This window comes from Solanum dulcamara, chromosome 11 (genome assembly GCF_947179165.1).
Source record: "Solanum dulcamara chromosome 11, daSolDulc1.2, whole genome shotgun sequence".
NCBI lineage: Eukaryota > Viridiplantae > Streptophyta > Magnoliopsida > Solanales > Solanaceae > Solanum > Solanum dulcamara.
The window spans coordinates 41,596,193-41,611,359 of NC_077247.1; the positions used below are offsets into that span (position 1 = coordinate 41,596,193).

At 31.3% G+C, this 15,167-nt stretch overlaps 1 protein-coding gene across 1 annotated transcript; it reads right to left on the minus strand.

The window, feature by feature from the left end:
- Window positions 1-230: 230 nt before the first annotated feature.
- LOC129873241 (chloride channel protein CLC-b) lies at window positions 231-4,608 on the minus strand. The gene is made up of 6 exons (XM_055948292.1): window positions 4,168-4,608; window positions 3,868-4,068; window positions 3,534-3,711; window positions 2,118-2,650; window positions 706-1,855; window positions 231-562 (listed from the first exon to the last, which is right to left on the minus strand). Exons 1-6 carry the CDS (start codon window positions 4,353-4,355, stop codon window positions 458-460), a joined length of 2,355 nt encoding a protein of 784 aa, XP_055804267.1. The 5' UTR covers window positions 4,356-4,608; the 3' UTR covers window positions 231-457.
- Between the last annotated feature and the right edge of the window lie 10,559 nt (window positions 4,609-15,167).

Below are 15,167 nucleotides of genomic sequence, written 5' to 3' on the forward strand. Positions count from 1 at the left end.
AGATTCTGTGCTTAAAAAGAGACAGAGGATACAGCACCAAGAAGAAGGAATCTGGCAAAGAAGCAGGAGGGAGCTTTTGAATATTTCATCTTCAAATCGATTCAGGTAACTTGCAAACAGAGAACAATACTAAGGACAAATCTGTATTCTGGAAAGTTTTCATTAATGGCACAAAATTATATCTCATCATTGTCGTTCTTGTGTTATATGGTCGCATTATATGAAACATGTTTCTCTGAATATGTACCAAAATGATGTATATATAAATGATTTCTTATGTGTATCAAATAATTCATAATAAAATTGATCTCACTCTCTTCAGGTGTCTCTTCCTATAAAATGTGTGAAAGAATGGAAACTGCTAAAAGTGAAAGAAAAATAGAGAAGGAAAGATCAAAGGAATCTGGAAAAGAGTATTTCACAGAAATTGACTGGTATCTGTTTTCTCTGGAGAGATTCAGTGTTTTTTGCCACTTTTTGACTTCACTAGATGAGGGAAGACACTCAAAATGTTGTGGGCTCTCAAGTCTTGCCTGGTCAAGATTCCCACCACTGGAGATACCTGCAAAAGGAGCGTGGTATGATGTTACATATGACTTTTTCTGTGTATCGTTATTACCATATGACTTTATGTTTATCGTTAGACTATGATAGGAGGAAGATATTTGCATAAGATTAATAACTGAAATTCGCTTATAAGCTCACCCCTGCTGCTTGGTATTTGGGTACAATGAGCATGTGGCGGAGTCCCACTTGCCTGAAGAGAACCAGTGCTTTAGCCACTGACATGCTTTCTACCACAGTATAAGGGGTTGTGTTAGTCAGGGGATGCAAGTCAACATACATCTCCATTTCATTCTTTGTAACTGCCACGTCTTCAATCTTACCCCACCTCTCAGCTAAATCAATCCAGGAGAATTTCTCTCTCACTTCCCACTCCTCTGTCCTCCGCCTTTCATGAAGGAACAACTTTTTCTTGAGAACCAAAAGAAGGTGAGTTCTTAGGACAATACCATGCAATTCAGTTGCCCCAACTGGCAGCCCCACTGGTGGTACCACCCCTTCATCTACTACAGGGAATCCATTATGTGTGGTGTTCTTCAGGACCTCCACGATACGTCCCACCTTCTCAATTCCACGAAGCGTAACTACTGGTGGCTTTACATCAGCAAGTTCACCAGCAGTGATATTCCTCATCCATGGCTCAGGGTTGGCATCCAGGAAAGGCAGACCTTTCAGCTCCAATATTATTTCATAAATACTTAGGTTGAAGCAGTCTCCTACACTTTTGGAAATAAGAAGAACAAGCATTGTTATTGGCAGGAGGAGGAGATTGTTTGTCAGCTCAAGAAATATGACGCAAAGAGAAACAGTCATTCTCATTGAACCAGCCATAAGGGAAGCTGCTCCAAGAACGGCATACAACCCTGGATCAATTTTTGTATAAGGTCCCATGGCAATGGCAAGCAAGCGACCATAAGCTGAACCCATGAGGATGATTGGAAGGAAGAGACCAGATGGCACAGCAATCCCAAAAGTGATGAGTCCCAAGATGCAATACAATGCAAAGTAGATGATAAGAGATGAAACTTGGAATTCACCGGGAGTGTTTACAGAAAAAATATTTCGTACTGCATCATCATTGGTTGTAAGGAGAAGAGTAGCGAGATCATTGTAATAGCCGTTTGGGCAGTTGAATTGCTTGAAGTTTCCTGTCCCTCCAGTGCCAGGACAGGACCCTTGAATTGATGGATCACAAGGCTTGCATTTGGCCAAAAATGGAAGTCCATACATGCTAATGGATGTGAAAAGGGAGACGCTCAGAGCAAGAAGAAGCTTATGTAGTTTTCCCTTCCTGCAAGATATAAAAAGATCAAAGTTTGAAAATCTGGAATTTGCAACTATAGAGTTCTTTTTTTGGCAATTAAATGTGATAAGAAGACCATGTTTGAATAGAATCAAACTTAAAAAGATGCAGGGGCAGTTGGATCAAAGTCTCAAGATGATTCTAATCCCCAATAAGTTCATTTTTTGTGGATATGCATTGCCTTTCAAATCCAGAGAACTGAGTGAATGTTTGATGATCTAGTTGGGAATGTGGAAGAGTTGGCACTTACTCGTTGATGAGATTGTAGAGTCTGAGGACTTTGTGGAGGACATAATTGTAAAGGCTTCCCAAAAGTCCGCCTATGATTCCAATCACTGCAATAGGGATGATGTCCACAGGATGGTACGTAACACTGACACCACTCACATCAAACATGATAAGCCCTCCTTTTCCAAAAAGCCCACAGTTGCCAGATTTGCAGTATTCTATGAAGGCCCTCAGTATCACCACCACAACTGCTGTGCTGAAGAAAGTTCTCCACAGGAGTGCACTTCTCCACCATGTTGCCACTTCCTCTAATGCAAATAGGACCCCACCTACTGGAGAACGGAAAGCAGCACACACACCTGATGATGACCCAGACGTGATGAGATCTCGCCTGTCCCGGTCGTTGTTGAAGTAACGGAGCCAACGCCATTTGAGCCGGTAATTATCTGGACCACCTTGACCTAGTAAGGAAGCAAAGCAAGCACCAATGTGAACCAATGGCCCCTCTTTTCCAAGGTCTAAGCTTGCAGAAACTGCTGCAATGCTTCCAACGATCTGTGAGCAAAGAGATTAAATTAGATAAATAAATTAAAAAATAATTTGGTAAGTAGCACAATTGACTTCTAATGAACACTTTTACAAGTTAATCAAAGGGAAAGCAAAAATGTCAAATCTCTCAAAATTAAGAATCTTTTAGTATGGAGATTTGTGATGGTAATCCGTTCTTTGTAAATTCATTCTGAAATATGCGAGTTATGTATTCTTCTAGACACAACTGCTTTGAAATATGAACATTTACCCTTAGTTTGCATGTCTCTACATATGTGCTTTTAAGTGTAGATAATTTTTTTCTCACTTCCATTCATTTTCATGATAGGGCAAATTCATGTTAGTCAATAAATAGCATATTCAATTGAGACGTATGACCCGAGTCTCATGGAAGCTATTGTATTTTAAAGCCACATGAGAAACAAGTTACAGTGACACTACCAAAGGATTGAACTACTGGAAGTTTGGAAGTAGATTAGATACCCTGACTGATGTTCCTTGTTGGATGAGTGCATTTGATTCTAAAATTTCCTTTTTATTCTTAAACCACTTCCTATCTGATTACTGAAAGATAGAGATCAAGCTTTCCAAGTGAGATTGAGTTCCATAAATATGTAGGCTAAAAAGATGTTATGCGGTTATTCTATATATATTTATACATCTAGTTCAATAGGATCTCAATAGTATGTTGATGGCCTGATAATCTGTCTGCAACCTGAATTGCCAACAATAATATCATACCCAGTGTAATCCCACAAGTTGGGGATGGAGATCTCAATGTGTACGCAGACCTTACCCCTACCTTAGAAGGCAGAGAGGCTGAGGCTGTTTCCGGAGGAAGACCACCGCTTGAATTGCCAGCACTGATAAAATTGGTTGTGTGACGCACCTTGACTAAAAGTGTGGTTGCTCCAAACATGTTGGGAGTATCTACACCGTTAAGATAGGCTTTGATTTCAGGAATTCCAGGCCCTGCAGCGGTAGGTGCGAAGCACACGCAGAGAAGGGCGGCTATCAGAGTGAGTACAAAATTAGCACCCGCAAAATATGCAAATCCCATAAGGTACCTGTAACCATTGTTCGTTATAATCTCAATTATGAATTAATAATTAACTCTATTCAATTCAATTGAGTGATCTTTGCTCTTGTCACTAGTCAGTAGCTAGTGGAGTGGAATTGAATCATTATAACACTTTTCAAATCATAAGAAAAACATCACTAACCTTCTGTCATCGATATAGTTCACAACAGCACGTAGTTTGTAGCCAGCCATATTTTCAATTGCAAGATTGATGAGGGTGGCTGTAACTCCTGTAAGAAGCCCGACCAAAAATGCCAGTGACCATTTCAAGAAAACATACTGTAATACTTGAACTCTGGATCTCCTTCTCCAGTCATGCTTGAAGAGATCATTCTCGTTGATCCTAAAACAGACACACTCAATTAGGACATCCAATTCCTATTGGCCCAGGTAATGCATGAGTATGGAAAATCTATAAGATAAGATTATTAATTGTTCTTACTCATAGTCCAAACTTTCGATGTGGGAGACCTTAGCTCCAACCAAAGCAAATGGACTGGATGACAGTGTCCTGTTTCTCTTGAGCAGAGGCTGTCGCATTGAATTGCTTTCTGGATCTCTTTCTTCTTCATTGAGTTGTCCATTGATGTCATTTGTTGTTGCTTCCTCTACTAATCTTGGCTCCTCCATAATAGATAATAAATTGCAGAAACAGCCTCTAGTTCCACTGGTTGGTTCAGAAGAAGAAGATACCAAGTTGTTTTATCCTGTGTTTTTTTTGTGGATTCAAAGGCAGAGAAGAGCAAGAATCATTTTGGTTGTTTTCACATGTAAGTTTGTCTTCTTCTTGAGGGAATATTGAACATGAGTTGATAAATTATAGGCGCAACTTGGGTGTTTTTAAAATACCTCATAATGGTTACTCCAGTTGGAACATGATAGGTATATTGGTATTATTTAATTTTTAGGAAGAAATAATTGTGGGTGAAAAGTTTAAAGAGGGAACTTTTTTTTTCTAATTACTGTACATGGTCCATTGGACAAAAGAACAAAAAAAAAACCCGGAGACGTGGAATATTGCTAATTCTTGATTACAAACATCCTTCATTGTGGCCTGGACTAGAATTAGGTAATATAATGATGTCTGTACTAAAAATATTAAATCACATTGAAAACGATCTATTTTTTACACTTACTTTGAGTTATCATCATCTATCCGAAAGTACAATTATTTTATGTAAATGATGGAGTACGTATTATAGTTGATTATTACTTATTTGTTTTGATTTGTCATCTTTGCTTGAAAGGTTATCAATATCAATTGGATAAGTATCAACTCAGGCGGGTGGGCAGAGCCAGATTTTCATTGACTTCAAGTTAATATATAATAAAAATTAAATTTATAATTTAATATTTATAAGTATTTAAGAAATTAAAGAAAATATTAGATTCACATAAACTCAATGCTTTGAGGCTAGATGCGCCTTTGAACTTGGGCAATTCTCTTAATATGCATTACTTCTTTCATTTCAATTTATGTGGTACTTTCACTTCTCGAGAATTAATTTAACTAAATAGCTAAATTGTACTAGAGTAACAAGTTACGGATGAGATGGGCGAGAATTGCATAGGGATTGTACTTTATCCGCTTGGTGAACGAAATCTTCTCTCCTACTATAATAAGCACTATATATTATAATACCCTCTTGTGTATGTATTCTGGTTTAATACTTTGATGGGTTTCAAATGAATTGGCTTATTAAAAAAAAGTCATATGATATTATGGAAATTTTATTTCATGTTTGATAGTGCAAGAACGTTGTAAATCTAGATCTGATCTGCATGCTACATGAAAAGTGGCTCGTCAAGTTTGTATATATCAAGTATCACGGACAAGGCGTGAGTATATCAACAACCTAAATCTCAATAAAAGCTTGGCGATTAAATTATTACTGAAATTGTGATATTTTTTTTAAACGAACTAAAAAAAAAATGAATCATGTAAATTGAGAGATAGAGAATAGAGTTTATTTATTTTTATGGTGATGATCGCGGATTTATTGAAATCTACTACTGCTATGTAAAGTTGTTAAATTCATGCCATAATTATAGCAGTCAGAAAATCTCTTTTGATGTACGCTAATCAAGTTCAATGATTAACCAAAAAAAATAGGCATAATACATAAATAGATTATTCCTTGTTTAATTTTATATATATTTAAATAATTATTTATGTATATTTAAAATTAAAGAATATAAATATAAGACATGATCATATAAAATAACATATTTATGTATTATTAAAAAAAATGTGTGAATTTAAGACCTTTTGACACTCTCAATTGTGTACATGAGTAATAAAAAACATCATAAAAAAGAAGTGGCTGAATTGTGTTGGCCCATGTAGCCTGGACATTAAGCTGCTGAATTTGACAGAAAGGCATCATGTTGGGTCCTTCTCTTAGGCACAATTCATATTATGTGATACAAGATTCATCCAATCCAACGATGGATACTAAATATGGCCTTTCAAATAACTGACGAGTCATATTATCCACAATATTTTTTTCTACAAAGAAAGAGTGGCCTTTCAGATAACCAATAAGTCATTTATTCTAATATAAAATATGCTCACAGCAAATTGGTATGACAAGTACCCAAACAAAAACAAAGGAAAAGAGCAAATTGGTATATGGTGAACTGATGATTGGAGTTCGAGAAACATCTTCCTGTTTTGGCTATGACTAATACATAATATAGGTACAAAAATAAATAAATCCATACTAGAGCTAAATAGATTATTATTCTAATATAATGTCCTAATCGAACACTCATTTCGATTTATATATGTCATTGTAGCTAGCCAAATAAATTTGATCCGAAAGAAATGTCACTTTAAGAAATCAAAAAAAAAAAGATTAATTATCCCTTACTTCAGTAATTGATCTATTGATAGTAAGAAGTCACTTTTGTTGGGATCGTTTTATCGTGTGAAATTTTTTATTGATAATTTGCTCCAATACAATTTCATTTTTAATTAAAAAAATTGAATTCAAAACTTAAATATAAAGTCAATTTTAATTAAAAAGTATTTTATTTTTCAATGTATATTTCTCTATACAAATTTACATTAGTTAAATCTCAATATAAATACTAAACACTTCGTTAAAAAAACACATCACGAGGTCACGGAATGCATGTAGAGACTCGAGATTGCCAGATAGATTTATCGGATCAGACGCCACGGGAAGTGACCGTCTGGATCTGTTTTAAGCAAAGCGCATCAAAGAAGTGACCTTTTTCTCATGACTTGTCCTGTTGGCTGTCTTTATTTGCCTACTTGGTCGGTTCAAAAAAATAACTCCTCTCATATTTATATTAGAATTCAATTAACAAATTTGTATTAAGAAGTCACATATTGAGAATAGTTAAAACATTCTTTAATAAACACAATTTTATACTTATAAAAAAATTAAATTAAAAATTTTTAATTAAAAATAAAAAAATACTTACCCCTTCGTCATAATCATCGATATTAATCGATTCAATGTTCTATTCATAAAAGTTCTATGTAATAAATGTGCACCTAAAAGTGATAAAGTTGAACATTTCACTAGCTGGCAAAGCACAGTTTTGTTGCGAAACTCTAACTCAATTACTTCGGGACAACTGTTATCCGGTACTGATCTTGCCATTTTTTTTTAACAATAGATTATCTATATTTGTCTACTTTGATAAATCAAGATAAATAATTATTATTATTCTGATTTTTTATTAATTATCCATCTTATTATTATCTCCATCTCACATTTTGGTATGGCAAAACATGTAATCCACCTACTATTTCATTCAAACTACATTTGTTCCTTTAATTGATAGTTTAAAAAAATGTGATTGTGGGTTTCTTGTTATTAAGGTGTTAATGCAATTCGAAAAAGGCATTGGTGAAAACAATCAATGCTTCTTAAGAAAATAATGAGCTGTTACAAAATATTGTTCATCCAAAATGTCCACCTATCGGGCCTCGATAGAAAGCGAATGACTCCCTTTGTGACGTGGCAATAAGAATGCAAATTTAACAATCTCGAGACGCCAATTATTGAATTCATTTATTTCCTTTTTGACTCGGATCTCATATATTTGTCGGTTGCCATAATTATTGTCTCCCCTAAATTTATTAAATTTTAACTTGACATATCAATTAAAAAATAATGATTGATATAGTGAGTTTATCAATTTACTCTTATTAATTAATAGAGTTTTAAATATATTTACTTATTATATTTTTTAAAGATAATAACTCAATGTTAATAAATTAAGAATATAATAAGAAGAAAAAAAATATCATTTCTTGATTTGTCAAAATTAACAAATAAAAAAAATCAAATTAAAAAAATATTTGACAAGTAAATAAGAACGGAGGGAGTAATATTTATAAGGTTTATTGACTACCACAAAAAAATTTATTTTTGTTTGTTAGAAAAGAGAAAATAATCGTATAATTTTTAGGAATCACATAATGTAAGGAGTAAATTATATTTTATCCTTATCATATATCAATTTATAAAAATCCTTTCAAATTTGTCTCATCCGGATACATAAATGTTGATACATTACAGAACTTGTCTATTGATCTTAAAAAGAAATAAAAGTTAAAATTAAATGTCAGTTCGACAAATCATGCAAAATAAATTGATATCAATCTCTCTCAAAATTTTAGAAACTTCAAACAATTCAAATTTCAAATTTTCTTCTCCCCATTCTATCCCAAATCGTAATAAATTTTCTTCTTCTTTTTCTTCTTCTTTCTAGTCATCAGTTATCAATTTTAATTTATTTTTTTTTAGCTTTTTCATCTACAAATTTCTAATACATATGGATGATACTCTATCTTTTAGCATTGTGATTACCTAATTACTTGAAGAAAGATGCATCTTCGACTTCAAAAATCAACGGCAAAAAAAAGCCCAAAAAAAGGAGAAAAGGTCGAGTTGTTGGTTGCCCCGGTAAAGACTTTGAACCGAGATCCATGGATGACATCATTGTTGAAAGTGAAAAAAAGTTACGGGAATTGATACAAGCAAAGAAAAAAGTGTTGAAGGATTTCGTCATCATGTCTTTTTGCTTTCAACAAATTGGATTGTTGATTTTTTTTTATTTTTTGCTGTTCATCTTTTTGTGATACATATAGGTTCAGATTTTAAATGTATATAATTGTTTTTCTTTCATAAATTAATGTATAATGCCTTCATTTTCATATTATGACAACATTATATTTTTATCATGCACAATGTATTGTGTTCAAATATTAGTTTTGGTACATAATCTTAATTTATTAAAATAGAAATTAGTATAGATTATGTTCATAGTTAAAATACATAACTATTACAAATTTCGTTATTTTTTTTACTATCAGGTACATACACCTAAACTTATTCAACTAGAAGTTTATGTATCTGTAGACATTATCAAATATAATTGTTGATATATAAACACTAATGTTTTTATAACAATATCAGTTTGTATCATATTTATAATTATGTATATGACACAAAATTGATAGAAATTAATTTTTTGTTGTTGTTAATCTTTTTCTGATACATATTAGTTTTGGATATGATACATAAATTTGAATTTATAATAAATGTATCTTATACATAGCGACTACCACACGATAATGTATCTATCTAAAATATAACATCTTATGGGCAATAATTACTTATTTAATGTATCTAGCAGAAATACAGTACTTAACAATTCAAACAAGATATATAAATAGTAATGTATCATGATAAATTTGTCTATCTCAAAAACACAATTCAAATATAATGTATCATAATGTTAAAACGAAGGCATTATACATTAATTTAAGAAATAAAAATAATTAAATACATTAAAAATGTGAACCTATATGTATCTCAAGAAAATAAACAACAAAAAATCAACATTCATCCATATGTATATGCAATTTTTAAGATGAAAAAATTAAAGAAAAATTAAAAAAAATAATCTAAAGTGATGGAAAGAGATTTACCTCTTGAATAACTTGAAATCATTAATTGAAAAAAAAAGATTTGAGATTCAAAAATAGATTAATGGATGTAATTGTGGAGAGATTTGTGGGGTGAAAAAAGAAAGAAAAATCATGGGTATCACATCTTTGAATTGATGTACCCGAAAAAGGAGATGATGGGAGCAAAATAAAGAATTTTTGATATTTTTTGAGACGGTAGGGAAAATAAGAAAATAGGATAAAAAAGAGTGTGTAGTTAAGTAATTTTTCCAAAACATAAGTAATCTCTCCATACAATAATACTTGTTCATCATTGATTTTGCATAATTTTTAAGAAACTATAAATTGAAGGGTAATTTTATCATATCACCCTTTGAATATAATAAATACAATGTCTTGAAAAATATAATAGGGAAATGATTATTAATTAATGATAAAGGTAAATTAGAAACTAAGTTAAAATTATCTCTAAATTTCATAAATTGGACAAGTATTATTAGAAATTTATTTTTAGTATAATGGATAAGTAAAGATAAACCGAGGAAGTAGTAGATGTTATCCAAGTGTTGCGCTCAATAATTGGAGAAGACATACTTGTATAATATAAAGACTGAACTCATCGATAGTCTCCTAAAGTTGACATCAACTTTCACTTAGACACTTTAATTAAACTTTATTCATTTTAGACACTTTATGTCTTGCCCCAATATGATATTTTGACATTTTTTGCTGATTTGACACATGATGTATATTGCACGACATCTAAGCGCGTGAAAAGTACCTTTTTATATATATAATTTATTTTATTTTTCCTTCTTCCTCTTCACTTTTTCTTTCTTTCATCAACTCCACCTTCCACCACCACATATCCACCATTTCTCTTCTTCTACCCTCTCTTTATTGCCACCAAAATCATCCATCTCCATCATTTACTTTTTCCTCCACCACAAGAACAACCAAAATTTCACTCTTCTAATCCATCTGTAACAACAATTTGAAATATTAAATTTTGGATCTAAGATAATTTTCAATGAAACTTTCTTTTCATATATCCACAACTTGAAAATTCTTATTGAATAAAAGCTATGTAATTTTTTTTTTACATTTTTTTTTAATATTCTCACAAAATTATCACAAAATTGCATATAATGATAAGAAATAGAAAATAAATTAAGTACAGATCGGGGGAGTAGTTGATTGTAAAAAAAGTTGATGATAGTGAATGAGTTGTGCTTCAAATCTGTGAAGAAGGGATCTTTTTCGTTAAGATCCTGAGAACTCTCATCTTCAAGTCTTGAAGAAGGTGTTTTTATCCCCTGCATTTTGTCTTTGCCTATGAATCTTTCCAACAGTTAAGTTTCTCAAAAAAAATTTGTTCCCGAAAAAAAAATTGGAAATTTTTTTGAGTACTAAATTCTGATTGAAATGAACGATAATGATATATTTGTGTTGTAATTCTTGATTTAAACATTGTTCCATCACTTTGAATTGAAGTATTTGAGATGAAAATTTGAAGACTCCATTAAAGCTCATTTGAAGCTTGTTGCAAAATAAACCCAAAAAATGAATTTGTTAAAATAGTTTTTACTTTTTTTAACTAAAAATCATTATTTAAAAATTATTTTGGACACTGATGACAAATGTCATCATTTAATTTGACATTTTACACGTCATTCGCGTATATTTTGTTAACTGTAAAAAAGGTGTCAAAATGACATAGCAGTGCCTAACATAAGGTATCTAAAATTAATAAAGCTTAGTTGAGGTGTTTAAATAAAAGTTGATGACAACTTTAGAAGGCTATTGATGGATTCTGCCTAATATAAATAAAAGATGATATCCAAATTCGTTGGAAAAGAAAAGATTATGTCTATCCAAATAATAATAGTGATTTTTAATTGCTAAGGAATTCTCTTAGCCTGCCACATAAAATCATTTAAATTTTTTCTATAATTAATTAAAATTTCAAATGGCTTCATGGTGATGGTTAAATTTCAGTCAGCGAGAGGTGACCAATTGGATATTATTGAAAAATCATATTAGTATTGTTTTTGGATCAAATATTATTTTTTGAATATTTATAATATTAAATTTTGGATATTCCTAAGCATTTTTAGTAAAACATTTGATTTATGACAAAAGATGCTTTTGAGAGCAAATCACTAAAGATACTATGATATCGTAGAACTAGATGAAACACGCCAAGAATTTAATAACTCATTCATCTTTTCAAACAATTAAAAATCTATTCCTTTTGACAATTAAGTAGCTAGGCCACGTGATTGTACAAGATCTTGTGGGGTTGACTTTGATTTGAATCACCTCACATAATTATATAGTTTAAGAAAATAGGTTTGAAACAAATAAAAAACTTGATTGATTTTTTTTATTTATATATTCCACTAACTTTTTAATTTTCCAGACGCACCAAATGAATATAATTAACACGAAGAAACACGTCTTATTGTTAATTTAGTTGTTCTCGTCCGTGTTATTTTTTTTGTTTTTCATATATTCGGAATTCATGAAGCTCCGATTAAATTTAAATTTTGCATTGTAAGATTCATTCTGGGTGACTTTTCCATCGAGATTTTCACGATACCAAAGCTCTCTGGAAAAAGGTCCTAGAGAGGAGTTATCAGAAGTGGAAATATTTGAATATGTATGGGTGACCATAACAGATTAAATCCAATGCGATCACACGCCAATCATAAGAACACCTCATTTATCTCACCTCTCATTTCTTAATTATTATTTTTTATAATTATTTAAATAAAACTCGATCCAGATCTTCTCTTTTCAAAACAGTTAAATCTATTCCTTGTAAATCGAAACGTGATTGTACATGGTATTTTTTTTCTTTATTTTATATCCCCTTAATCCTTATGGTAATTGTAATAACATACAATAAGCCGTCCAAATTCATTATGGAATTGACTTGGAACCACCACACACAGAAGTGATAAGTACTAGAAGAAAATAGGTACTATCAATTAAAAAATAAAATTGATTGATTATTTAGATTTATTTGACTGGGCTACTATTTTTTCTGGACCCCAAAAGGATATTAACAGGAAAATCACGTTTGTGCATGTAGGTCACATCATATCCAACTGGCCTCATATTATTTGGATTAGTTCTTCTCCCCTCCCTGACTAGACAACTATTGTTTGTACGAGCATTCATAAGAATGACCCCTATAGATTATTAGTTCTTTCTAGTTATTAGACAATGAAAGTATATATATAGAACTATTTTGGTATTATAAATAGTTCATAATTCGCATTATGTTGATGTTGTTATTTTGTGTTTTTCTGAATGTTATGTAATGATCCGTTATTATTTGTTATGTAATGTTTTTGTTATGAGTTACTTGAGCTTAGAGTTTTTTAAAAACAGTCTCTTTATCTTCACGAGATAACAATAAAATTTGCATACACCCTTCTCTCCCCTCCCCACACCCACTTAATGGGATTACAGTTGCTTGTTGTAAACAGTTCATAATTCATATAAAATAGCTCAAAGATAAGTCCTCTGTATAAACTTCTCACCATATAGTGATTACTGCACAGACAGATAAATTGTTGAATCCTCCTTTTTAACACAAGGACACATTTGGACCTCTCCTATCAACTAGCAGTTGAACTAGTACTTTTGAGAGATCAGACATATGAAACAGGAAAGAAGCTCGTACACTTTTAAACAGGCTTAACAATTACATTTTAACGAGTACATAGATACAGTACAAGGGTATCAGGTAATGCAGTAAAAAAAATCAGTGAAAATGATTCCCAAAGGAAATTACATGAATAGAATTCTCTCCAAAGTGGGAAATAAACCACTTTCTACGAATAGATATCGATCTTTGTTATTCGAACACAAACTTTAAACTTAAAATATTCAAATTTTATACAAAGTGAAAGTTAGTACTTTCATTTTAAACTTTAAACTTGCAAATTTCAACAAGAGTTAAGAGGTTCTACTCTCATGAAGTTTAAAACAAAAAAGAAGAGAAATTTCTAAATACAATAGGATGATCAAAATTTTCTAAAAATATTAGTCATCTCCGTAATATTAATGTAAGAAGGATTAATTGGAATTGGATAATCTTGATTATCACTTTCGTCGCTTTGAATTTGATCATACGAAATTATCATGACATCTTCAAGTGCTTCGTCCTCAGGTTGCGTTTTCTACGTTTTGCTTTCTTCGTATTTCATCTATTATTTTACCTTATCATTTTAGTACAAATGATTGGATCCCATATAGACAATGAAATAAAATAATCTAATGAGATATCCCAAATCATGAGGTATCCTTTCTTATCTCATATTTCATCTATCAAATAAAGATTTTAAAGTACCATTGTCCATTAATAAGAATATATTTGGTAAAACAAAAGGGAAAGGTTAATTAATATTTCGTTTGTTTTAATTTGCTTGTTTTTGTTTGGGTAGACACAAATTTTAAAAAGTAGATTGAATTTTAAAATTGTAAGATAAACAAAAAAAAATTGTAGAAGTAAACTAGTATATGACTGAAGAAAACAACAAACGTGTCGTAGGATTACTCATAAAATTTTATGAAATTCATTTTCTCCCTGTATTCTAATTTCTTTTCCTTTACTCCATTATCTTTTATGTCTTGATCAATTCCGAAAAAAATATGTAATTAAATAAAATAACTTTATCTTTCTTAATTCGTAATATGAATCTTATCTTGGTCAATTATCCTCATTTGGAAAAATTACCTAAATACACAACTTATTTTATTATATTCTCTAAAATTCTCTACCATTTGAAAAAATTACAATAATCTCTACTCTCTCGTATTTTTGATACATCATTGTACGCAATGTATCGATTACGTGATGTATCGGAATGTCGGATACATCAATTTACGCGATATATGGATCAGATACATCAGGACATTGGATACATCAGGACGTACGTAATGTATCCGGATTCTACCAAATTTAAGTGATTTTTGTAATTTGAAAAAGAGTGGGAATAGGATGTAATTAGCTCTTAACCGTATAAGATTAGTGTAATTCCTACTTTTCTTTTCTCGTCTTTATAGGGAAAGCTCGAGTTACTTCAGCCATCCTATATTAGTTATCCATTTTTCTATAAATAGTTATCTCAAATTATTTATGTATTTATAAAATTAAGATATAGTTAATTATATTTTTCTTAGTTCACTCTTACAATTATTACTTCTTTTTAAAAGTAAACAAGCAAATTATTTATAAAATTTCAAAAACACTTTTAAAAATAAATTAGTAAAACTACATTTCTTATTATAATTTCATCACTTACGACTCACATTTCGACATCGCCAAACATGTAACCCCAGCTTCTATTCCATTCAAACTATATTTATTTCCTTAATTGATAGGGGGTTTTCAATCCTCCACGTCTACACCAACTTGTAGAGTAGTGGAATTTCTCTATATTAAGGTGTCAATGCAATCTAAGAAGGTTATCGGT